Genomic DNA, 26,919 nt, shown 5'->3' with positions numbered 1-26,919 from the left:
GCCGTTTCCCATAGTCTCCATTTTTTCCATTAATCAGTATTTTATAAAACTGATTTCTTTTTTCTGTGTAATAATAAAACAGTCGCTTGTACTTGATCCCAACTAATTAATCCTTGCTAGAGGCAAAACCTGCCTATTGTGTTTATTTCATGTTTACATGATTTTCTAGTAGATTTAAGGGATGAAGATCCAAATTACAGAAAGATCCGTTATCCGGAAAACCCCAGGTTCCTAGCATTCTTGATAACAGATCCCATTCTTGTACTTGATCCCAACTAAGATATAATTAATCCTTATTTGAAGCAAAACCAGCCTATTGGGTTTATTTTATGTTTACATGATTTCCTATTAGATTTAAGGTATGAAGATCCAAATTACAGAAAGATCCGTTATCTGGAAACCCCCAGGTCCCGAGCATTCTCGATAACAGGTCCCATATCTGTACTTGATCCCAATTAATCCTTATTGGAGGCAAAAGCAGCCTATTGGTTTTATTAAATGTTTACATGCTAGGCTTAAGGTATGAAGATCCAAATTACAGAAAGATCTGTTATTCGGAAAACCTCAGGTCCGAATCGTTTTGGATAACAGGTCCCATACCTGTATTTCCGGTATTTCAAGGCAGGACCCTGCCAGGCTAAGGGGTCGGGGAAATGATACATTTATGCACCTTTCCTAAATATGCCCAACTGAATGAGCACCTGTCAAAAAGGGGGGTATATTTTCTCATTACAGAAAAGCTTTATTATGAATGAAGGATGTTCTCCCTCGACCTGTTACACCCACCTACAAAGCAGAGAGAAATGCCGGGCGGGGAGAGATCCAAAGGTTCTGTTTACTCTCTCCTCGCACAGAGCAATCATCAGATGTCAGTGTATTTAAAGGGGTGGTTCACCTTTAAGTTAACTTTTAATATTTCATTTCAATTGGTCTTTATTATTTCTTTATTTATTCGTTTATTTTTCTGACTGTTTCCAACTTTTAAACGGGGGTCACTGACCCCATCTAAATAGCAAATGCCCTGTATCAAACCTACGACTCCAAGTGCTGACCATAAATGAATTCAGGCATTTAGGGTACAGACTAAAAGCAGCAAACCCCATAAATTCAGCACACTTTAAGCAAGGTATGTGCATGGGGCAGGCAGAATTGTTGTCACGCGCAATTGAACACACTTGGTGCACAGATGTTTATCAGAGGGAAGGGGGGGGCAGATTCTATGGGAAACGTGAGGCTCACGCAATGGCGAATTTCACTTTAATTACCCACATCATTCCTCTACCTGCAATCACTGCATCTAATTACACATGGGCTATCCCACCGCCTGCCCTAATGAGCCACTAGAGCAACGGCCTAAGGGCTCTTACACACGGGCGGTTTTACCTGCGCTCTCCTGCGTTGCCCTTCCGTTCAGCCGCAGGGGAGCGCAGGAGTAGACGCACTCAATTATTGTGAAGGGGGCTGTATTCACACAAACGCATGTAAGGACGCAGCATATTGCATTTCACCTGCGTTCGGCGCATACATGCGTCTGTGTGAGTACAGCCCCCTTCACAATAATTGAGTGCGTCTACTCCTGCCCATTTGTAAGAGCCCTTAAGCTGGCCATAGACGCAAAGATCAGATAGTACGAATCGAGGATTCGTCTGAATTTAGGACCTTGTGTGGAGAGTCCCGACATTTTTCGTCGGGCGAAGATCGGTCGTTTGGTGGATCGGACAGGTTAAAAAGATTTCTTTCGGCTGTCGATATCTCTGCGTTTATTGCCGATCGTACGATTTTCAGAGGGAGACTGTCACCAGTTTTGGTCGGACATAACTTTCGTACGATTACTGTCAGGGGCAGAACATCGGCTGATCTGTTCTTTTACTACTTTATTTGATCTGAATGGTTAGTGGCAGGTCGGGAGATGCGGAAGTCCGATCGGTCGATGATTCGTACGATCGGATCTTTGCGTCTATGGGTGCACACTTAAAGGGCAAGTAGAACTTAAAGGAATTCTGTCATGATTTTTATGATGTCTTTTTTATGTCTTAAATGACACTGCAAATAATTCACTGTACAATATAAAATGTCATTCCTGAACCAGCAAGTGTATTTAGTTGTAATATTGGTATGTAGGTGCATCTCAGGTCATTTTGCCTGGTCATGTGCTTTCAGAAAGAGCCAGCACTTTAGGATGGAACTGCTTTCTGGCAGGCTGTTGTTTCTCCTACTCAATGTAACTGAATGTGTCTCAGTGGGACCTGGATTTTACTATTGAGTGTTGTTCTTAGATCTACCAGGCAGCTGTTCTTGTGTTAGGGAGCTGCTATCTGGTTACCTACCCATTGTTCTGTTCTGATATCAGTCCAACTTGAAGTACAGCAGTAAAGAGTGACTGAAGTTTATCAGAGCACAAATCACATGACTGGGGGCAGCTGGGAAACTGACAATATGTCTAGCCCCATGTCAGATTTCAAAATGAAATATAAAAAAATCTGTTTGCTCTTTTGAGAAACGGATTTCAGTGCAGAATTCTGCTGGAGCAGCACTATTAAAGGGGTTGTTCACCTTCCAAACAGCTACCTGCAATAAAACCAAGAGATTCTTCTCAGCAGGGACAAAGATAAGAAATGTATCAACTAAATGTATCCATTTAGATCAGTTTACAGGGTCGGCGACCCCCCCCCCTCCAGAGCTGCTTTAGAAGGTGAAAAATGACACTTTACACTTCAATAAACGGTGACACATAGAAAATAGAAAGTCATTAGGAGAAGTATTTACTTCTGGTGAACTGTCTGAAACCAACTAGTTGATTGAAGGTGAACAACCCCTTTGAATTTTTTTTTGCTCCGCATGACAGTATCCCTTTAGAATGAATAATGACAGCAGTGTAGAAAGACAGCTTGCAGTTGGTCTCCTTTCTTTTCTGTTTTTCTTCTGGAGTTGATCCATTGTCCTCGCTAGTCTACCTCTCCCCTGTTGACCGAGCAGTGGATTATGGCCCCTAATTCTGCTTTAATGAGAAAATGATAAAGAAAAGGGGGGGGTGTTTTATGGTTTTGTTGGGAGTACAAAGTCCTCCTCCCTATCTGCCATCTGGTATGCATCTCCTGTGAATACTTTGTTTATAGCAGCAATAAAAGTATAGCACCTCTCTCTCTCTCTCTTCCCCTATCTCTGCGTCTTTAACCCCTTCTGTGTTGCAGAGTTCACTTGCTAGATTCCCAGGGTAGGAAAGGTAAATGGGGCTCATTTTCAAATGCTCCGGAAAACGATCGGTGCTCCCTCTGATCACAGCCGCAACGGAGACGTATAAGGTACACGGTGTTGAGATTTGCAGCATCAACTTATGACTGAGGTGGCAGCCCCAGACACCCAGGGGCAAATTCACTAAGATTCGTAGTTGCGCCAGCGTCCACTTCGACAGGCGTATTTCCGCCAGCACTACGCAAATTCACTAAAATCCGAAGTTGCGCTCAGGGGAAGCGTAAGGTTGCGAATTGCGCTAGCGTTAATTCGCCAAGCAAAGTTACGCTAGCGATGCTTAATTTGCATACGGCGCCAAATTGAAGTTACAATGGAGGTATATGTAGCATCACTACACAAGCCTGGGAAACCTTCAAAACAGCAAATAGCATTTTTATTTTGCCCTACACATGTGCCCACTGTATAGTAGAAATGTAGGGGGGGAAGGAGGGTAGCCCCAAAAATTTTTTCGATCTTTTTCAGCCTATCACCCATATAAAAAGAAAAACGCCAGCGTTTTTTGGGACTTAGAAAAATGTTTAACTTTTTTTTGAAGCAATCCCTATCTACTCTATTGCACTTCGCCTGGTCTGAGGTGGCGAAGGAAGTCTGGCGTAAAAGGTAGCGTTCAGAATAATTTGCGGGTCAGTGAATTTGCGTAGTTACGTCCGTTGCGCAGATTCGCCAGACGTAAGGGTGCGAAGTAACACTAGCGAGTTTACGCCAGCGTCCGTTAGTGAATCGGCGAATTAATGAAAATGCGTTATGCTAGGCATTCACGCTAGCGTTAGGTGCTTTGTCGTTTAGTGAATTTGCCCCCCAGTGTTAACTGGAACTCCTCCTTATTAATAAACCTGAGACACAGGCAAGAATTAGTGGAAGGCAGGCATGTTTATATCCAGCCCTTACAGCCTAATACAGGCTCTACTTCTGCTTTAAAATGGAAAAATAAAACTTATTGTATAACTTACCTCCCACGTATTTGCCTGTCTATAGAAAGACGCAGGCGATTCTATTCATAGAATATTTACTTCTTGAATTATATGTATACATTTGTTACTTCAACTGCATAGAAAAGCCCTTTCAAGCCTATAGAGAATGCCAAAGCAATATGGCAGCTCCCAGTCATGTCCATTGTATGTGAAAGAGCAATACCTACCCACGCCTGACCCAAGTTTACAGCCCTTGCAGTTCAACTCATTCCCTTTACAGCAGTGATAACTTTATCCTCTTGGCTCTAGAATAAAGCAATACACGTGCAAAGTGCAAAGTCAGAATTCTGAAGGTCGGTGGCTAATCCTGTTGCCTAATAAAGCGAAAGATATCCCCTTTAAAAATAACGCAAGGAATGCATTCCCCATTGCCGACAGTGCGAATCCTACTGGAAAACAGCCATGGAGCTTTCCATCCAATGTTCTGGCTCTTGAAACGATGTGGCAGAAGTCAGTTCTCTTCCAGGTCTGTTCATCGGACGGCTTCTGCTACATTGTTTCAGGAGTCAGATCCAGCAGTGCAGAGAATAAAATCACATCTGGAGATGATCCTGCTCTCCTCTTTATTTGGTGGGGTCGCCCCCAAGTCAAAGACCTAAAAATAAAGGCAAAGGCTACAGGAGAGCAGGTGGGGGTGGTAGTATGTCCTTTGTATACTTGGCCGTAAAACGTAATCACAGTTTTTTTATAACCATACAGTAAGTGCCTTTATAACTGTACGTGCTGCACCCCCCGTGTATAGTTAACTGCAGATAAATCATTAAACATACAAATAGTTTCTTCTTTTCTTTTGAAATAGTTTTTGAGTTATTTGCCTTCAACTTCTGACTATCCAGCTTTCAAATAGGGGTCACTGACCCCATCTTGAAAACAAATGCTCTGTAAGGCTACACATTTATAGCTATTGCTACTTTTTATAACTCCTCTTTCTATTCAGGCCTCTCTTATTTAAATCAATGCATGGTTGCTAGGGTAATTTGGACCTTAGCAACCTGATTGCTGAAATTGCAATCTGGAGAGCTGCTGAATAAAAAGCTAAATAACTCAAAAAACACAAAAAAAATGTAAAAAAAAAATTGCAAATTGTCTCAGACTTGTCTCCTTCTCTGCATCATACTAAAAGTTCATTTAAAGGGGGTCCTGCATTGATGGTAACTTGGGAGTGGGATCCTGCAATATGAAGGCCGCAACACTTTATGCTTTGCCCCAGGCCCTCTAACCATTAAGAACAGTTCTGCCCATGATGCTGCGGTATAGGGTGGATTAATGCAGATCAGGGTACAGGCTGGTATTTAGGGCTCTCTGGTTGGAAAATAGGGTGCTCCATCTCTCTTCCAACATACTTGAATGAAGTAGCTTATGGCTTTATGATGGTAGTGGAGGGGCATGGGGTTGGAAGATGTAGGTTTGGGTTGCAGCACACTGTAACAAGTTGCAGTAGTGCACAAAAAAGAATTTATTAAGGCCACATCATACAAAAAGGCAACGTTTCGGGCCTCCCAGGCCCTTTATTATGCACCTGACACAAGAAATTGCTTTTCTGGGAGGTGAGCACTCCACAATAGTGATTTTGGGTTCATCCAGTTTGATCTGTGTAATTCTGTATTTTTAAGATCTAGGCCGCCCCTCTTCCAGGTGTCAGTGACACTGCACATGCTCAGTGTACTCTGAGTTGCCATGGGTACTTACATGTCTAGTAAAGCTGACGAAGACTCCAAAGGGCTTACAGATGCTCTGGACACAAGATACTGAACTCTTGTCTAATCCTCTGGGGCTTTAGCTGCCCTCATGCAGTGCCCTCCTGTAGTGTTGCTCAAACATAAGCATAATGGTGGCCATACACAGGGAGATCCGCTCGTTTGGCGACATCGACAAACGAGCCGATTGTAGGCCATAGGTGGTGTTGCCACCCGGCCGGTAAAACACCAGCCAAGGCCGGGGCCGGTATTACAAATTTACCAGCAATGTAGCTGCCGGTAAATTTGTAAAACACCTAAAAAAAAGCCCGTGGCCTGCCCCCAGCCTGCTCCAAACTCACCTTTTTTCCTGGGCTTCTTGCCAAATTTGCGTGTTTGGCTCCGCCCCCTTTGACGGCACGACCCGGCCAGCCAATAGCGTGTCACAGCCCCGCCCCCTTTAGCGTCACGGCCCTGCCCTTTTAACCCCGCCCCCTCCACCTGCTGGTAAAGATTATTTTAAAAGGTGGCAACCCTAGCCATAGGGCCCAAAAATCGGATCAGAATGGAGGCCATATGGGCGATCAGATTGCCGGACCGCATCAACGAGAAGATGCGGCTGCGATCCGACGGGATTTTTTACCCTGCCCAATCGAGATCTGCCCAACTTTCAGCCAGATATCGATCGGGGAAGCCCGTCGGATGGCCCCACACACGGGCCAATAAGCTGCCAACTTGGCATGTCGGCAGCTTTTATCGACCCGTCTATGGGGCCTTAAGGCTTTTTTTTTTTTTAACAGTTACCCCTACGGTTCAGTGATCCTTAAAAATGTTTCCAGCTGCCTAAAGAGACATAATGTGGCCTAACATGGCCTGGGACCATCCCACCTCAAAGACGGCACCACATTTAGCACCAGCACCCCTCCTAGCACCACGGGCGTTGTTTGTGGCAGAGCAGCCAGGAGTGCGACCGCACACTTATCCTACAATTTGCTCGTTCCTCAAATAGAAAGGGTTTCATGGTGACAAGGGAGTGTCGGGGGAACGTGAACGCCTTGTGTTCCAAACTGAAAAAGGAGGGCACTGGATATTATGGCGTCTATCCCCAAAGACCCCTCTATCTGAACATACACAAATATACATCAAAAGGTGAAACGTAAATCCAAAATGTAACATTGGATGGATATGTCAAGGGGGTGCTGGGATTTGGAGTTTTTGAATTTTTTGCCTTCTTCTTCTGACTCTTTACAACTTGCAAATGAGGGTCACTGACCCCATCTAAAAAACAAATGCTCTGTAAGGCTACAAATGGATTGTTATTGCTGCTTTTTATTTATCATCTTTCTATTCAGGCCTCTCCTATTCATTTTCCTGTCTCTTATTGAAATCAATGCATGGTTTCTAGGATAATTGGGACCCTAGCAACCAGATTGCTGAGATTACAAACTGAAGAGCTACTGAATAAAAAACGAAATAACTTAAAAACCACAAATAATAAAAAAAAAAATTAAAACCAATTGCAAAATCACTCTCTGCATCCTACTAAAAGTTAACTCAAACGTGAACAACCCCTTTAACACCTTCTGCAACAGATTCTATAAACCCCAAATGCTGCAGTATGTTCCTATAAGCACACCCCTAATTGGTTGTGTATATGTCCCTGCTGTATATTTCCATTCCTGATTGGCTAATGGCACGTAGGTATATATTCACTGCTCACTTATTGTAACAATATGTCGAATTTACTGACATGCGGAGCAGAGCCACCCATTTTTTTTCTAAAATTGGGACCCTAAAATTTTCAGGCATTGCTCTGCAGGGGTTAAACTCTTTTTGCCAAGATCTGAGTGTAGGAATTTCTAGACTGTAGGGTTTTTCCCCCCTGTGGAATAAGTCAATTACACCACAAAAATGTCCCTAGTAAATGGAAACACATTGCGAGATCAGAGGCCCCGGGTGTAGATGTGCCGAGTGCGCGTGCTTCCTAAATCTCTGTCAACAGATTGAGATCTATGAAAGAATCCCAATGTGAATGGCGCTACCTGTTACTTAGTCTTCACTTTACCTTATTTTGCCTCTTTTTTTAAAGGAGCTTATGCAGAATGTGCAGTATGTTGATCACCAAGCCACCAAAAGCATGTTATTGATGTAGAGAAAGTGCAGCAACAAAGTTAATAAAGGGAATGTAGGAATTAGATGTTAGAAAGATTTTAGAAGTCACTGAGGCTGCAGGAGTTATACAAGGAACTCTGAGTATCACTCATGTATTATAAGTGATAATGTACCCCCTACTGTAAATGATAAGGATATTAGAAGTCACTGAGGGGTTGTTCTGTGACCATATAAAGACACAAGGCTGCAGGCTGAGTTATACAGGGAACTCTGAGTATCACTCATGTATTATAAGGGATAATGTACCCCCTACTGTAAATGATAAGGATATTAGAAGTCACTGAGGGGTTGTTCTGTGACCATATAAAGACACAAGGCTGCAGGCTGAGTTATACAGGGAACTCTGAGTATCACTCATGTATTATAAGGGATAATGTACCCCCTACTGTAAATGATAAGGATATTAGAAGTCACTGAGGGGTTGTTCTGTGACCATATAAAGGCACAAGGCTGCAGGCTGAGTTATACAGGGAACTCTGAGTATCACTCATGTATTATAAGGGATAATGTACCCCCTACTGTAAATGATAAGGATATTAGAAGTCACTGAGGGGTTGTTCTGTGACCATATAAAGGCACAAGGCTGCAGGCTGAGTTTTGCAGGTCAGGTAGAAGCCACGTGAAACAAGGGACAACACTAAGCGCAGATTATAACTAATGATGTCACTAAGTGCCATTAAAGTATATAGTTCACTGACTATTCCTGGCTTTTTTGTATTTAAGAGCTTTGGGCAACATCATTTCAAGACAAATCCTTTGTAATATCTTAACTCACCTTTACACTTTATTTCAGGGGAAGTGGAATGATTGCGGTAGGTTTAAAGGGAAACTCCACTCAAAATTATTTCCAATATACATTCATTAAATAAATGGCTTTAAAGCTATTCATACTGTGTAAAGTCTTATTTGTTTATCCCTTTCTGTTCTCTGGAGTCAGAACTTGTCCAGGTCTTTCAGTGAGCTGTTTCAGGAGTCAGAACCAGGAGAACATCTAAACAGACAGTTAATGCTTTCAACAGCAATTACATTTGCAAATAACTTTTAAACAACTGAACATATTTAATCAATTTATGTTATAAAGTTACTTAGAATTGCATTTTCTTTCATTTTGCAAAAAATAGGGATTTTGTTTTGGGGTGCGGAGGGATCACATCTAGGTCTGCACCCCCTTGGTGCCTGCCAGAGCCATGATAGCTGATGGCAGAGAGATGGGAGGTGGCATCCGTTGCTAGTTATGCCACATTTCTCCTGCCAGGTGTTCTGGAGTACAGGTATGGGACCTGTTATCCAGAATGCTCAGGACCTGGGGTTTCCTGGATAACGGATCTTCCGTAATTTGGATCTCTGTACTTTAAGTCTACTAGAAAATCATATAAACATTAAATAAACCCAATAGGCTGGTTTTGCTTCCAGTAAAGATGAATTATATCTCAGTTGGGATCAAGTACTAGTATGGGACTTCTTATCCAGAATGCTCAGGACCTTGGGTTTTTTGGATAACAGATCTTTCTGTAATTTGGATCTCCGTACCGTAAGTCTGCTAGAAAATCATGTAAACATTAAATAAACCCAATAGGCTGGTTTTGCTTCCAATAAGGATTAATTATATCTTCGTTGGGATCAAGTACAAGCGACTGTTTTATTATTACACAGAAAAAGGAAATCACTTTTAAAAAATGTGGATTCATGGATAAAATGGAGTCTATGTGAGATGGCCTTTCTGTAATTTAGAGCTTTCTGGATAACGGGTTTCCGAATAACAGAACATTAATTATATCTCAGTTGGGATCAAGTACAGGTATCAGACCTGTTATCCAGAATGCTCAGGACCTGGGGGTTTCCGGATAATGGATCTTTCCATAATTGGATCTCCATACCTTAAGTCCACTAGAAAATCATATAAACATGAAATAAACCCAATAGGCTGGTTTTGCTTCCAATAAGGATTAATTATATCTTAGTTGGGATCAAGTACAAGCGACTGTTTTATTATTACACAGAAAAAGGAAATCACTTTTAAAAAATGTGGATTCATGGATAAAATGGAGTCTATGTGAGATGGCCTTTCTGTAATTTAGAGCTTTCTGGATAACGGGTTTCCGAATAACAGAACATTAATTATATCTCAGTTGGGATCAAGTACAGGTATCAGACCTGTTATCCAGAATGCTCAGGACCTGGGGGTTTCCGGATAATGGATCTTTCCATAATTGGATCTCCATACCTTAAGTCCACTAGAAAATCATATAAACATGAAATAAACCCAATAGGCTGGTTTTGCTTCCAATAAGGATTAATTATATCTTAGTTGGGATCAAGTACAAGCGACTGTTTTATTATTACACAGAAAAAGGTAATCAGTTTTAAAAATTTGGATAAAACCGATTCTATTGGAGATGACCTTCTTGTAATTCGGTGCTTTCTGGATAACAGATCCCATACTTGTATTATTCATGAAAATTCTGGGTGTATTAAATATCAAGTTGGCTTTGGATTCTGCCCATTGTTCCCGGGTTGAATGCATTTATTTGCGCATGTTTTTGTGTGTGTGTGTAGGGTTACTATGGCTGAATCCTTCTAGATAGAATATTCTTTTAATGAGCAGAACAATCACCCACTGCCTTTAAAGGGCCCATAAGGTGCCGTTCCTCCAGCTCCCGGTCCTGGCTGTGCGTGGAGAGGAAGGAGATGAGACTGATATATAATGACAAGGCTTCTGTTTAATTACACTAGGAATGAATGTTGCGTGGATGCTGAGCGCTTGGCTGAAGGCAGCTGTTCATGCAGGTGTTTCCAGGCTGAATATACGGCTTTGGGGGTCACAGGCCGCCCCCTTATCCCTCTTTCCCTTCTGCATTTAAAGGGCAAAGAGTTTATTTTCCTTTAGCGGTTATTAAGTCATAAAAAGTCTTCTGCTGCATATTTTGCCCATTACATATGACTTTATGGCATTAAGCAGCAGGGTTATCATCAACATACACATCCAAGGGCCAGGTGTCCTTCATCAGGCTAAACTCTGTACTCTGAATATGGCTTGTATGTACACATAGCAAGGTTAACTTTTAGTTTGTTATAGAACAGCTAATTCTAAGCAACTTTTCAATTAGCCTTCATTTTTTTCTAGTTGTTAAATGATTTGCCTTCTTCTTCTGACCCTTTCCAGCTTTCAAATGGGGGTCACTGACCCCATCTACAAAACAAATGCTCTGTAAGGCTACAAATGTATTGTTTTTAATTCTTTTTAGGACTCCGCTCCACACAGGCCTCTCCTATTTATATTCCAGCCTCTTATTCAAATCAATACATGGTTGCTAGGGTCAATTGGACCCTAGCAACCGGATTGCTGAAACTATAACATCTATGGAGGCCATGAGCAGACTTGGGGGGGGTAACTTACGGCTCACTGCCTCACAGGCAATTTAAATGTTCATGTATCAGTTAGGCACGATTTTATGATCTTAAATAATACAGGTATGGGATCTGTTATCCGGAAACCCGTTATCCAGAAAGCTCTGAATTTTTTTAAAAAAAAGCTCCAAATATTTAAAAATGATATTACAAATTGTAAAATGATAAAATGATTTCCTTTTTCTGTGTAATAATAAAACAGTAGCTTGTACTTGATCCCAACTAAGATATAATTAATCCTTATTGGAAGCAAAAACAGCCTATTGGGTTTATTTAATGTTTATATGATTTTCTAGTAGACATAATTTATGAAGATCCAAATTTCGGAAATATCCATTGTCCGGAAAACCCCAGGTCCCGAGTATTCTGGATAACAGGTCCCATACCTGTATCAGTATACAGAGACGTATGCAGAGTATACAGAGGTGTCACTGACAGTCATGTCATAAAACTGATGTTTAAAGATAAGGTGCTTTCCATGATGATACCTGTGTCATCAATGTGTCCGGGCCACCAGCGCTGTAACATAGTCGCCACTCTATTCTAGGCTACCAAAACACTGTTCAGATACTCAGGCCACATGTCCTTTGACTATTAACCGCGTGCAGTTTGGATGCGACTGACACATGTTCCTACACGTGTTCTGTTTCACACAAATAAGATGCTTTCCATGGAGAAAATATATCTCTTTATTTGCATTTTATTTCCATGCAGCACCAGTGATATTTCTGACCCACCCGGGCATTGGCGCACAGCTATGAAAAGTTCCTTCCAATGCTCCCAGTCCATTTTGTTATCTCTGCTTGAGAACAAGCCAACTCTCCCATGTAAAGAGGGACACACATGCCTAATATGTTTCTGCATATATCTCTATATCTAACCCTTATCTATCTATTATCTATTTACCTATCTGTCTATTTCAGTCTCTATATATCTGTATATCTATAATTTTTTATCTATTTACCTATCTATTATCTATCTATCTATCTATTTATCTATCTATTATTTATCTAACCATTATCTATCTATCTATCTATCTATCTATCATCTATCTGTCTATTATCTATCTAACCATTATCTGTCTATCATCTGTCTATCTATTGCACTGCTCGTGGAAATACCCAAGTGATTAAAGGTACAGGTATGGGATACGTTATCCGGAAACCCATTGTGCAGAAAGCTCCGAAGTAGGGAAAGGCCCTCTCCCATAGACTCAATTTTATCCAAATAACCGAAATTTGTATGCACACATACAGTAAATGCATTGCCCCCTGAACAATGAGCAGAATCCAAAGCCAACCTGATATTTAAGGCCCCGAGAACACACGGTATAATACAGGAATGGGATCCGTTATCCAAAAAGCTCCGAATTACAGGAAGGCCGTCTCCCATAGAATCTGTTTTATCCATATTTTTAAGAAATTATTTCCTTTTTCTGTGTTATAATAAAACAGTCGCTTGTACTTGATCCCAACTAAGATATAATTAATCTTTATTGGAAGCAAAATGAATGTTTACATGATTTTCTAGTAGACTTAAGGTGTGGAGATCCAAATTACAGAAAGATCCGTTATCCGGAAAACCCCAGGTCCTGAGCATTCTGGATAACAGGTCCCATACCTGTATTAGCAAAACACTATTCATTTAAGAGAGTAAGAGCTGGAGCAGTAAGTGGTCCCATATAGGAAGCAATATCACCGGTGCCATTGGCAGATGTAAACTAAGCTTTATACCTTGCTCCAAGGTGCAAACTAATCTGAACAATGTAAAGCTTAGTTTGCACCTGCCTAGATGAAGATTGTATCTCATATGAGCAGAAGGGAGCTCCCAAAACACATGGCAATCCCCAGTGCTCCCTTAGATTTTATTCTGAATGACACGCAAGGCAAGCTAGGGGTTTCCCAGGGGACACCCATGTGCCTCCCACCTCTGTATACAGAAACACTTTGCAACTATTTTTGTGCTTTGCAGCCTTTTTATACATTTACCCTTGTGTCAATAGTTTGATTTCATGGCCTGCAATATATAATGCAGGATACGTTATTGTGCAAAACATAAGCTTCTCCCTGGTGAGACCATGATTATGTGCACCTGCCTAACATTCCCCCTTGAGGACGAATACTGAGAATTAGCAACACCTGGAGAGATGGCAACGGAAAAGGTTTCTTAGAGATGCTCCACAGGGATTTCATACGTGTAGCCCATCTTTCTTTAAACAGTCAGAAATCAGGGACAAGGCCCTTCTGGCTTGTGAAGAACCATGGGAAATGTATATTGCAGCAAGCCACGTGTTTGGTATGTAGGAACCATTATTCAGTTCAAAGAATTCTGATTGGACGATTGGCTGAAGATGGCTGTAGTTGATGCAGTGATGCATGTTGGGTATTAATCTGGGCCTACACAAGCCTTAGGGGTTGGAAGCTTGTTGAGTTGACTCATGTAAGGGGTACAGTGGTTGATGTGGACCTTTTCCAACAGTTTCATTGGCCCAACTCATTAGAGCTGAGTAGATCTACCTGTGTATGGGCAGTGTATCATTGTTAGTATAGAACCTTTACCTGCTGTGTTTCCTTCCACACACGGGTGCAGCCGACACACTCATTCCATAGGGAGGGGAGACAGATTAGAAGTGAGCAGCAAGGCAAGGGAGGGTGCTCTTATGTTCTCCCACTTGATTTTGTACGTGTCACGCCCCGGCACAGGATGGGAGAGTCTTGGAACACGCCCCAGCATTTCCTTGCACCCTATGTGGCAATCTGAGAAGATCACTCTCAATTACACCACTCAATTCTTCTCAAGTCTCTATGATCTAATGTTCTTTGTTAAGCAAAATTAACACCCAAGGCATTAGGGAAAATCAACCGGATCCAATTGTTCCCTGGGACAACAGTTGCGGGTCTATGGAGACTGCTTCAACCCACAGTACCGCCCCCATCCATTATTCTACCGTTAATATAGAAAAACTGGTTTCCCCATATCCCCTTAAATAAATGATATTTTCTCCCAGAATAGGCAATAAATAAGGTGATCGAATAATCCCATAACCCTTTTCCTGTTACTAAACTGCAATTCCCATCATCCTCAGTTTACCCCCCAACTACCTATGGGCCCCATTCGCTCTTGCTTATGATGTCATCAATTTGATATAATCCCGCCCCTTGACAAGTCCCAATTCTTGTGTTCTAAAGCCTAATGCTCCTATACTACATGTAGTTGATATATTCTTTTATTTCTTATACTGCACATACAAAGGCCAGATCTGATTTAAATTCAAAGAGGTTGCACGCTGGGAGTATATAAACATCAATTTGGAAGGCTACGTCTAGCCCTATATCAGGTTGCTAGGGACCCACTTATCCTAGCAACCAGACGTCGGTTTGAATGATGCACTATGAACAGTAGAACACCTGATAAGTAGTATAGTGATAATGTTACACCAAGGTATAGGATCTGTTATCTGGAAAGCCGTTATCCAGAAAGCTCAGAATTACGGGAAGCCCATAGACTCCATTTTTATTAAATATTTTTTAAAACTGTTTTCCGTTTTCTCTGTAATAATAAAACAGTACTTTTTACTTGATCCAATCTAAAATATAATTAATCCTTATTGGAGGAAAAAACAATTGGGTTTAATTCATGTTCAAATTTTTTATTTGTAGACTTAAGGTTATGGAAAGATTTGTTATCCGGAAAAAACCCAGGTCCCGAGAATTCTGGATAACAGGTCCCATACCTGTACCATAAAATGGCACACAACCTCATAGTGCTTTTATAAAGGTCTTGGAACTCCATGGGGACATCTATAAGAGAGTCATATTTGTGATACCAGAGGCATCACTAAGCTTTATTTATAATATATATTTTACTAGTTCTTTGTGGCTCTTGTAAAATAATAAAATCCTGATCTTAGCATGAACTACCGGGAGTGGCTGCCCCAGCAACCAGACAGCACTGAAAGCAAATAATCCAAAAAGACCAACTGCAAATTGTCTGAGAATATAAATGTCTACCCTGTTTTTAAAATTGAATGCTGAGGCAACTCCCCTTTTGGATTGTTTGTAAGCCTTTCAGGATGTGGATGTCTGGTTCAAAGGGGTGAGGTTGGCAAGCGCTGGTGCCTGCTGTGGGCCCCTGTCTGTCCGGCCGTTTGCTGAATACAGAGGCATTATCCGACGGTGGGGAAGTGAGGGGGTGAGGGACCTATATATAGCTGTGCTTCCTGCCCACTTGCACTGTGACTAACCACTGAGTAAGCGGGAGGATTGCCACTCACATTCCAGCCATGAGCGTGGGGCTGAGTTTATATAACCGTCTCCTGGCAGCTTGCAATCTGATCCTCCATGTGGGAGTTTATATAGTGCAGCTCTAGGCCATGGAAGGCTGTGGGGGTGCAATATGTCCCTGATTTCTAAATGAGAGAGTCAGGGCAGCCTACACTATATGCAATCATATTCATTTTCACTCTACAGGCTGTTTAACGCAAGCAAGTCCACCCTGCCCCATTCCAGCTGCTGCTGAATCATAGACACTAAGGACAGGGCTGCCTTGCACCCGCTGAGGCTGCACTTTGCACCCTGTTGCACCTAGTGCAGCCAGACCCAAGACTCCAGTGCTTTTTAATTAAGCACCCGCTACCTTTAGCATCTGCTCAGCTAACCACAGCATGCTGGGAAACAGGTCCGGACTGAGAATTAAAATAGGCCCTGGCATTTCAGGTACACAGAGGCCCAATCAGCCCACAGAGAGTCCCAAACAGCCCCCCACCAGCCCACTAAATACTGACTTTCTATGGCACCTTATAGCAGCCCCTCTGGCATTCGCCAGAACCCACAGATTGCCAGTCCGGGCCTGCTGGGAAATACAGTGTTGCCTATAAAGGTGCACCAGCCCCAGATCTTTTGTGATTGCGTAAGATTTCCAAATCTCTGGGGCAGATTTACTAAAGGACGAAGTGGCTAACGCTGGCAACTTTCCGCCAGAAATCACATCTGCAGGGACATCACCAATTCACTAACAGGTGCAGGCGTCAATTCGTTAGCGAAAGAGACCGTCACTAGCGTTCGCTCGCACTCTATCGCCAGGCGACTTTTTCGCTCTTTCAAAAGGTTACTCCGCAAATTCAATAGAGTGCAGATTTGACTGAACGTTGACTTCGCCACCTCAGACCAGGCGAAGTGCTAAAAAGAAGCTGCATCTTCCTCATTCTGTCACTTAAATCATATACTGTGTGCCGAAAATGCATTAAAGTTCAAAAAACCTCCTTGTTTGTGACCTGAAGGGAAGCAGAAAAATGTTCAAAAAGACTTGATTAAAAACAGTTGAGCAAGCTCTCCCTCTTGTGCTAGATTATAGTATTGCGATTTGTGCATCTGTCCTTCGGAATTAAAATCTGGTTTTTGGTCGCCTAGGTCACTGACCCTAGCGACCAGAAAATGTTTTAAAATTCAATAGTGAGAATTGTAAAGGGTAAATAATGTTATCCATGTGGTCTGCCCCATAGTAAACAATGAAAATGGTTTATTCTTTTACAAGTTCATAGATGTAGCAATGCCATAAGGCTTGGACACACCAGGGTGGGATTTCAGAGTCTCACTATTACTGATGATATGCAATGAATAGTAAGAGATTGCCTTTTTTGGTTTGTGACCCCCAATCTGTGTTTTTTTTCCATCTCTTGCAGGTTTGAGAAGGGCCGAATATATACGTTTATTGGGGAGGTGGTGGTGTCAGTAAATCCGTACAAGAACCTGCCTATCTATGGGAGAGATACCATCGAGCAGTATAAAGGGAGGGAGCTGTATGAGAGACCACCCCATCTTTTTGCCATTGCAGACGCTGCCTACAAAGCTATGAAGAGACGATGCAAGGATACATGTATAGTCATATCAGGTGCGTATGTAACCAGTGGGCCTTCATCCAGGGGCCCTACTTGCTCTAAGGTTTAATACGGGGATAGCCAATCAGGGGTCTGATGTCACTCAACAGCCAATAAGCAGCTTGCCAGGCATCCAACCATGTTGTCCTATGCTCTTTTTTAATTTTAAACTGTATATTTTAGGGGAGAGTGGAGCTGGCAAGACAGAAGCCAGTAAGTACATCATGCAGTACATTGCTGCAATCACCAACCCCAGCCAGAGAGCAGAGGTGGAGAGGTAAGCGTAATTTCCTTCAAATACCCCATGGTTACCCACTGTAGGCTTTACGTAAATGGAGCTTTATACGGTTGCTACAGGTTACTAGACTTGGAGCTCATTCCACCTTTACCTCCTGGGCACCCACCATAAGGGATTTGCACTGCCTGAATACGCCTTTTAGGAGTAGCATTTACCAGTTCATCGTTTTTTTTGCAGGGTGAAAAACATGCTGCTGAAATCCAACTGCGTCCTGGAGGCTTTTGGAAATGCCAAGACGAATCGTAACGACAACTCCAGTCGCTTTGGGAAATATATGGATATAAACTTTGACTTCAAGGGAGACCCCATCGGGGGGCACATCAGTAACTACTTACTGGAGAAGGTGATGAGGGAGAATGGGACATTATAGGATAGCTAGGTTTAGAAAATGAAATAATATAGTTCTGCCAGTATTGTCCAACTCCAACTAATCGTCCAGTAACTAACTAGTTGATCGGTATAAAAGAATAGATTCTGACAATCATTTTAGTGCAACCCAAACACACTCAGCACTGGCAAATGTTTCAATTTGTCCAATAACAACAGCAGTTTTTTTGGATGTTTTCTTTCATTATTTTAGGGGCATTACGCCAGTAAAATAGAACTGCTGATTGGCTGCTGCTGTACCAAAACAAGTTTATACCACAACCTTGTCAATCACTAAAACAATCCTAATGTCTCTATGATGTACCGGCGTTGGAGCTGCCTTACTCATATTCTGTTCTTTGTCTCCTGGTTTAGTCTCGAGTTATTGTGCAGCAACTGGGTGAGAGGAACTTCCACTCCTTTTATCAGGTTAGTTGTGAGATTTTGGGGTTTATGATGCTTTTCTTGCAATATGGCTGTTCCAGGGAATAAATGGAGCATGTGATATTGCCCTGACATAGCAGCAAGCAACATGCAATAGTATTGTAGAGGAGCCTTGTTGTTATGGATCATGTCTGCCTTAGACGGCTTTGCATAGACTTGATATATAACTTGGGGATTCTGCACTTATATCTTCCTTCTTCTTTATTATTTGCATTTCTGCCTTTTTTCTCTCCATCCCTATCACTTTCAGTCTATTTGCATCTGCTTGACTTCTCCTTCTTCTCTCTTTTCCTGACTGATAGCTTCCAGTTCTCTCTTCTCTCTAACTTGTGCCTTCTTTCTCTCTTTCTCCCCAACTACTCTCTTCTACTTCAACCACTATACACTTTCACTCATTGCACTTTTCACTCGCATGATCTTCACTATTCATCCCTGACTATCTTGATCTCTCTTTGCCTACTCTCATTCACCAACCCGTGCTCTTCCTTCCCAACTTCAACCTTTGCTCTGGCGATCTTTCTTCCTCTAGTCATCTTTGCCAACTCTCATTCACACTCTACTCTGAAGAGTATGAAGAAAACCTGATGAACATGGAAGTGCCCGAGACAGGTCAGTGAGGATTCGACATGCAGTGAGATTAAGGGAGAATGAAAGACGGATGAATTGACCTATGGCCCAGCCTTGAAACTCTTTTTATGTTTGGATAAGGATAAATAGAACATGACACATCCACTGATAGCACCACGTGTACGGGAAATAGCCTGGAGCATCTGTGCACATCCTAATGCATGTGTGGGTGGCAGCCATTCATTCTCTATACCATACATCATGCTACAATTATAGTAATTGGGTGTGCTTATAAAATCATGAATGGCAATGTAGTCTTGTACTGACAGGAACAAGGGAGGTCTGGGGTTAGTTGGAAGGATGACTGCATTGAGAAAGTTATCGTAGTTTGGATACCTGCTGGGACAGACACACAAGTGACACTATATTTGCAGCTGTCACTTTAAGTATAGAGCTATGGAAGCTTCGCTCTACATTTTTATTCCCCTACTTACTTTCTTCATTAAAGTCCACCCTTTGCTTTTAAGGGGCACTGTTACACATATTACAGCTGAGTACTTGTTTCCCATGATATTCACTTGGTATAATGATGTTATGATTCTCTTTCAGATGATTCTAGGTGCCCCCGAGCAGACCCTTCGCTCCCTCCACCTACAGAGGGATATCTCTTCATACGCCTACACCCGCTCTCTTGCTCAGCTCAAGGTAAGAATCCATCATCTAAACAACATCCAACCAGCAGTGCATTAAGGGGGAGGTTGCAATGGGCAACCAAAATTTCACATTGTTAAAGGAGAAGGAAAGTCTTCTTGCACTTGGGGGTGCCCAATGTTACGCAAGTGAATGTATTTACTTACCTGAAACCACAGACCGGTGCTCCTATCAGCAGAAAACTGCACCAGCCCGGGGTTATACCAGTGAGCAGCACGGAGCAATCCTCTTCCGTCTTCCTCTTTCTTTGCGCGGCTGTTCATGCGCAGGAGAGCGAAAAGCCAAACTTTAACTAAAAAGTCGGCTATTTCGTTCTACTGCGCATGTGTCTTCCCCGGGAAATTTGAAGAAAGAAGAAGCCGGAAGAGGACCGCTCTGTGGTGCTCACTGGTATAACCACGGGCCTGTGCAGTTTTCTGCTAATAGGAGCGCCGGCCCGGGGTAAGTAAATACAATCACTTGGGGGTGCCTAACATTTGGCACCCCCAAGTGCAAGACGACTTTCCTTCTCCTTTAAGTTTGCATTATGGTTTACAAGTCAGTTCTGCAAGGAGCTTCTTTGTTCTACTTAGCAAGGGGGAGCTATAATATTTTAGCCCACATTCTCTCCACATCTCTCTCCTAGTCTTCTAATAATGATGCGGGAGATTTTAAAGAAGTCGCTGAGGCCATGAAAGTGATTGGGTTCAAGCCAGAGGAGATTCAGACAGTGTACAAAATTCTGGCTGCCATTCTACACCTGGTGAGTATGAGATATCAGATTTAGGGGGGAGGGTATTCCTAATGGTTACCAATAGGAAGCAAAGTCTCCCCAATGTCATCTACGGTGGCACAGCGCAGGGAAACTAATGGCTGCACAGTGGCTTTTGTCTACAAAGATAGGATGAGATGTTGGTTACTAATTGCATCCCTTAACCCGACGGGTGGCACAGATTTAGGATGCTACATGGTACAATATATATTCCTATACCCAGAGTCTCTTTCTTGCCCTTATCTGGCACAAATATAGGGACATCTATTGAGTTTGTCTATTCACCTGGAAAGGATATTACATATGTCTCTTCTCCTGCAGAGAGATAGGGCCTTGTAGTTTAACACATGTTGAGGATACAGAATCTGCCCCTTATCTCTTAGGGTAAGATGTAAAGTCTGTCCCTTTTCTTTTAGAGGGTTACAGGGTCTGTCTGTTTTCCTGCAGGCTGACAGAGATAGGGTATCCTGATACAGAATCTGCCCATTGTCTCGTATACAGTAAGTCCATAACCTCAAAGTGTCTTTCTACAATTTCTTTCACATTTGCTATTCCAGGGGAATCTCAAGTTCATTGTGGACGGGGACACCACTCTAATAGAGAATGGCAAAGTCGTTTCAGTAGTGGCAGACCTTCTGGGCACTAGGTCTGAGCAAGTAGAGAAAGCCCTTCTCTTCCGAACGGTGGCCACAGGAAGGGATGTAATAGACAAGCAGCATACCGAGAAGGAAGCCAATTACGGCAGAGATGCTTTTGCCAAGGTAAAAACAAATAGTCCTCCCTACATTCTCTATAATGGTTTCTTGTCAGGCCTGGATATAAGTCAGTCTATGGGAGCATTAAACGGAATGGCTGCAACAAGATAAGGCTGAGTCGGTAACAGCTTTATGGAAGGTAGAGAAGTCCTACAACAGGAAACCCATTCTTCTAATGTCTTTCAGGCCATCTATGAACGCCTCTTTTGCTGGATTGTGAATCGGATAAATGATGTAATTGACGTGAAACAGCAGGATGCCTCTCTGCATGGAAAGAACACCGTGATCGGTGTACTGGATATATACGGCTTTGAAATTTTTGATAACAACAGGTGAGGTGCAGTGAGAAGTGGCATCACTTTGACGATGGAATGTCATGAGTGGAATATACATGTGTTTTCTGGGTTAATTAGTAATAAAGGACTGGATAAGTTTGGTGGGAGTTGTAGTAGCAAGTATGTTACCGATTTCCCACTTGGTAGGCTTGCTCCAGTTCAGTTCTGGTTTCTATGATTTAGTTAAACATGTTAGAGGCTATCCATTCATTTGGGCATTAGACCATGATTAACTGTTTAGAACCATTAGCTGCTGAGGTGCCACCACTTGTTATAACGCAGTGGTTCCCAAACTGTGGGGATGGCCCCCTTGGTGGAGCCCAGTGGAGTGGCTCAGTCTGAAGGCCAGTTAGAGTAAGAATGGGGTAAAATTCCTCTTTTTTCTCCAAGATACACCTAGAACACACGCCTGCAGTTTAATTTGGGTGGGATTTGGGATGGATAATTTTTGGTGTCCTTGCAACCCTACATATTATGATTAAACAGGTGAAATAGCAATGCTTTATCCTTTTAATAAGCTAGGGGCCAAATGCAAAAGAAGGAAGGGAGCTTAAGTCAATAAAGTCTGAAGGTGTCCTTTCTGCTCTTGTTTTCTAGCCTAGAGCAATTTTGCATAAATTATTGCAATGAGAAGCTACAGCAACTGTTCATCCAACTTGTATTAACCCAGGAGCAGGCAGAATATCAGAGAGAGGGGATACCCTGGAAACATGTGAGTAATGATGGCATTAATGGTTTATTTTGCTTGTAGGGATACCATGCCCAGCAGTATGGCTGGCTCAGTAGTCGCCTTCTTATGACCTGTTTATTGGTTTAGTAATAACCAGGAACTAAAGGGATAGAATGAGGCCTGCTCAGTGTTGGACTGGCCCACTAGTATACCAGGAAACCTCCCTGTGGGCTCCGGTGTCAGTGGACTCTATTCATAACCATTTGGCCTGTTTCATGGTCATTCCCACTGGGCCTACCTTGTGCACACAACACTTCTTCATTGCCTAATTATATTTATATGCATGCATTGGAACTGCTACCACTCAGGTTATTCATCTTGATACTGCTGTTCATCCCAGTGTTTATCAACATGATGTTTTTGCTATATCTGTCCAGCAAGCAGTAGGGCAAGTATCTGTCCTTGGCTAATGTACATTAATAACGGAAAAGGAATGTGTCAGTGCATTTATCACAATATAGCCTGATCATTTATGGTCAGATAAGACAAATACAAATAGATAAACACTACATATCACTGTCTATAAATATATATATATATATGCAGCTGGGCTTTATCATTTGATCTTTATGTTTATTGGGTCAGTTTACAATGTGTGTGTCATAGAGACCATTAGATCATAAGCTGCACTGGGGCAGGGAGTGATGTTAATAATGTATAATCTGATATGATGTATGATACTCTGAATATCCATAAGGGGACACATACATATAGATGCAAGGCCCTGGTTCTGCTGCATTAGTCACATCTTCCCTGGCAGGCCCAGACTGCCAATCTGTGGGTTCTGATAAATGGCAGAGGGGCTGCTGTAAGTTGCCATAGACAGTAATTATTTATTAGGCTGGTGGGAGACAGTTTGGACATCTGTGTATCTAAAATGCCAGGCCTGTTTTGATTCTCAGTCCCCTGGCATGTTCACCCTCCTAGTGGATCCATCTAGACCACTTTCAAGGGGTAAAAGTTAATGAAAATATATAAACGCACAATTACGGTAAAAAATTAAAATTTTACACAAGCTCAACTACCCTGGCCTTTCCCCCCGTGCCCCCTGTATCTCCACAGATTGACTATTTTGATAACCAGATCATTGTGGACCTGGTGGAGCAGCAGCACAAAGGGATCATTTCTTTGCTGGACGACGCCTGTATGAATGTCGGGAAGGTGACGGACGACATGTTCCTGGAAGCTCTGAACAAACAGCTCGGGAAACACGCGCATTACTCGAGCAGGAAGGTATGGGAGATGCCACACAGTGTCTGTGGGTGCCAATGCCAACCTATGCTGTGCGCAATGCTTATAATCTTCCATTTATTAATGTTAATTAAAATAGTCCTGTCAGAGGAGGAGGGTATGTATTACCAACACTGGATTTTTGAGCTTCTTTAATGCTTCCTAATTGGCCTAGTCAGTTTGTATGGCCGGTGAATAAACGGTTACTTATGGGTGGCAGCGAGGAGAAGTAAACACGAATGGCACAGACATGTGTGTCTAATTGCCTTCGCTCATTTATATGGTCTGTTTGTGTGCGCACGGCTGAGGTAAACCCTTGTTCAGTAAGTGATGTCATGTCTAGCCAATAAGAACAGGTCTGTGGGGTCACCTGATCAAGGCTGCCTGAACACTGCTGGCCTGTTACCAAGCTCTCACTGCTTCATGTTGCCTCCTGCACTGTGTCTCATCTGTGTGGCCTCTCTGTCTATTTGTCCATTGTCTGAAGTGGGGCAGGGACTTCATCAAAGCTAAATTCCTAAGCAGAGTGCGTGATAAAAGCCCCCAGCGGAAGCCATTGCTGAGATATAATTCATACATTTTATGCTCTCCACACACGCTTCTCAAGGCACTCAGCCGTCTTGCAAAAATTAAAACTCTAAAATTGTTTTTTCAGGTACTTTTACCTCAGCGTAAAGTGAAAGCAGCTAATACAAGTATAAAATTTGGTACAGAAAGGGAGTGATATGATTAACACAAACAAAATGGCTGGCAGATTGTTTAAGCAACCATTCTTGCTGTAGTTACAAAATACAGGACAGAAGTTTGGTATTGGCCTTTGCTTGGCCGTATACATGTGTATTTATGTTGCTCCACAAGGCTAGGGTTGCCACCTGGCCGGTATTTTACAGGCATGGCTGGTAAAAATGATGGTTAATCCCAATGTTATTAATAGGAAAAAAGATAAATAGATAGGAAAGCCGGGTTTTTTTTTTCGAGAAAAGGTGGCAACCCTACACAAGGCACATGTACCATTACGTAGGGAGAATAGTCACCTGTACTTTCATGGGAAGATATGAAAAAAGCCCATGTCCATTGAGCTTACATTCTAATTACTGGAACTAAACACAGAAACAGCAGATTTGAGTTTATTTATATAAACCAGGGTCGGACTGGACCATCGGGACACCGGGAAAAAAACAGGTGGCCCCTGTCCTCATGGGCCCAGACCTGCTCCCTGCACAAAGCCTACTGCGCCTTCTGAATGTCCTCCCTGGTCCCCTCCTCCTCGGACTGCAGAGGCAGCAGTCCCAGTGAACCCCAGGACCCCCAATCCGACGCTGAAATAATGGATTTACTTACGCGGAAACCTGTTACTAATCAACCTGAACTGCCTTCCCGCCGGCTAGAAAATTGCAGACAGGATGGCAATCGAAGCACTTCGGTTTCCTTGTGAGGCAACTTCGGAAAACGAAGCACTCCGTGCCGGAAAGGCAGTTTGGGGAGATTAGTTGTTTCGAAGAAGAGGAGATTTGTCGCCAGGGGGACTAATTTCCCCCGAATCTGACCATGTGTCTCTGCCCTTAAGCAAATAAATATAATATTTAAAAATGATTTCCTTTTTTCCTGTAATGATAAAACAGTACCTTGTACTTGCATATTAGAGGCAAAACAATCTTTTGGGTTAATTTTATGTTTAAATGATACTTAGCACACAATGTATGGAGATTTACAGAAAGATCCCTTATCCAGAAAACCTCAGGTCCCAAGCATTCGGGATAATAGATCCAATAGATGTACACTGTAATTGGATCATGCACGCTGCCCTCTCCTAACAGTCTCACTGACATCCCTTCTCCTCTATGATTCCATCTTGCAGGTCTGTGCTACAGATAAAGCGCTGGAGTATAATCGAGACTTCCGAATCCGTCATTACGCTGGAGATGTGGTGTGAGTTTTTGTGCTGTGCCCTTTAAAAGGCTGGTTCACCTTTTCCTATTTTATAGAATGGCTCTCTAATTTCCTTAATTGGCCTTCATTTTTTCTTTTTTATAGTTTTTGGAATTATTTGCTTTTTTCTTCTGACTCTTTACAGCCTTCAAATGGGGGTCACTGACCCCATCTAAAAAGCAAATGCTCTGTAAGGCTACACATTTATTGCTACTTACTACTCATTTTCTATTCAGGCCTCTCCTATTCATATTCCAGTCTCTTATTCATATCATTGCATGGTTGCTAGGGAAATTTAGAGCCTAGAAACCAGCCTGCTGATAATAAAAAATGAAAGCCGATTGCAAATTGTCTCAGAATATCCCTCTCTACATCAATCTAAAAGTACATTTTAAGGCATTATCCTGCAACTCTATTATAAGGTTATAGAATAATGTACTATATATAAGCTTAAAAAAGTTTATATTCCAAATTTTTCATGTTTTTCTGCTTATAGTATAAGCACATAACATACAGTGTGCCTTTTCGGCATAATTTCATTTATACATAAAAATGGGAGCTTCCGTATTACTCTTGAGCCTGTCAGGGAATTATGATAGATGTTTATCCTGAGCTCAAATCTCCCCTGCTCGAGAGTTGGTTTTTTTTTCCACTGGGACTATCAAGTGACTGTATGTTTTCCCCTCTCTTTTGTAACAGTTACTCTGTGGTGGGATTTATTGATAAGAACAAGGACACGCTTTTCCAGGATTTCAAGAGGCTGATGTTTAACAGGTAAGGAATCTATTAGATTCATAAGGCCTAGAAATGCTGTATTTTATATACGGACTTTACTGTCGGTTCTGGAGCCCTATAACAATAATGATCCAGCCCTGCACATTGTCCACGGCCACATTTTTTGAGTGTCAGTGACACTGCACATGCTCAGTCTGCTGTGGGCTGTTGCTGACTTGCTAAACTTAAGAGATCCTCAAAAATCAAAACATTAGCAGAAAATGAGATTACAGCTGTCATGGATGCCTATTATTTTCATTCCTCAGCTCCAACCCAGTTCTGAAGACCATGTGGCCAGAAGGGAAGCTCAGCATCACGGAGGTCACCAAGCGACCACTTACAGCAGCCACGCTCTTCAAAAACTCCATGATTGCTCTAGTAGATAACCTGGCATCCAAGGTATGACTCCTGACATCATTATGAAATGTTTATTTATGTGTGACATCATCCAGAAACCGCCGAGGAGGGAACAGGGCCTGACTGTCATGCTTGCCTGTTTCAGGAACCGTACTACGTTCGCTGTATTAAACCAAACGAAAAGAAGTCTCCCGCTCTATTCGATGAGGTGAGGTGTAGGCACCAAGTGGAATACCTGGGTTTGCTGGAGAATGTTCGGGTCCGAAGAGCCGGATTTGCATATCGCCAAGTGTACGACAAGTTCCTCCACAGGTTAGT

General features: G+C 42.4%; 1 protein-coding gene across 1 annotated transcript in view; it reads left to right on the top strand.

The window, feature by feature from the left end:
- Positions 1-26,919, top strand: part of myo1d.L (myosin ID L homeolog) — a 44,943-nt gene that overhangs the window by 8,627 nt on the left and 9,397 nt on the right. The window contains 14 exon segments of the mRNA NM_001089637.1: positions 17,160-17,368; positions 17,538-17,631; positions 17,830-17,995; positions 18,394-18,447; positions 19,639-19,734; positions 20,366-20,482; positions 21,049-21,252; positions 21,433-21,578; positions 22,179-22,293; positions 23,374-23,544; positions 25,400-25,470; positions 26,170-26,244; positions 26,511-26,643; positions 26,747-26,913. Coding sequence (NP_001083106.1) covers positions 17,160-17,368; positions 17,538-17,631; positions 17,830-17,995; positions 18,394-18,447; positions 19,639-19,734; positions 20,366-20,482; positions 21,049-21,252; positions 21,433-21,578; positions 22,179-22,293; positions 23,374-23,544; positions 25,400-25,470; positions 26,170-26,244; positions 26,511-26,643; positions 26,747-26,913 — 1,818 coding nt within the window.

The sequence above is a fragment of the Xenopus laevis genome, chromosome 9_10L, assembly GCF_017654675.1.
Source record: "Xenopus laevis strain J_2021 chromosome 9_10L, Xenopus_laevis_v10.1, whole genome shotgun sequence".
Taxonomy (NCBI): domain Eukaryota; kingdom Metazoa; phylum Chordata; class Amphibia; order Anura; family Pipidae; genus Xenopus; species Xenopus laevis.
Note: the sequence above shows the minus strand (reverse complement) of the source record. Positions and strands in the feature narration are given on the sequence as shown.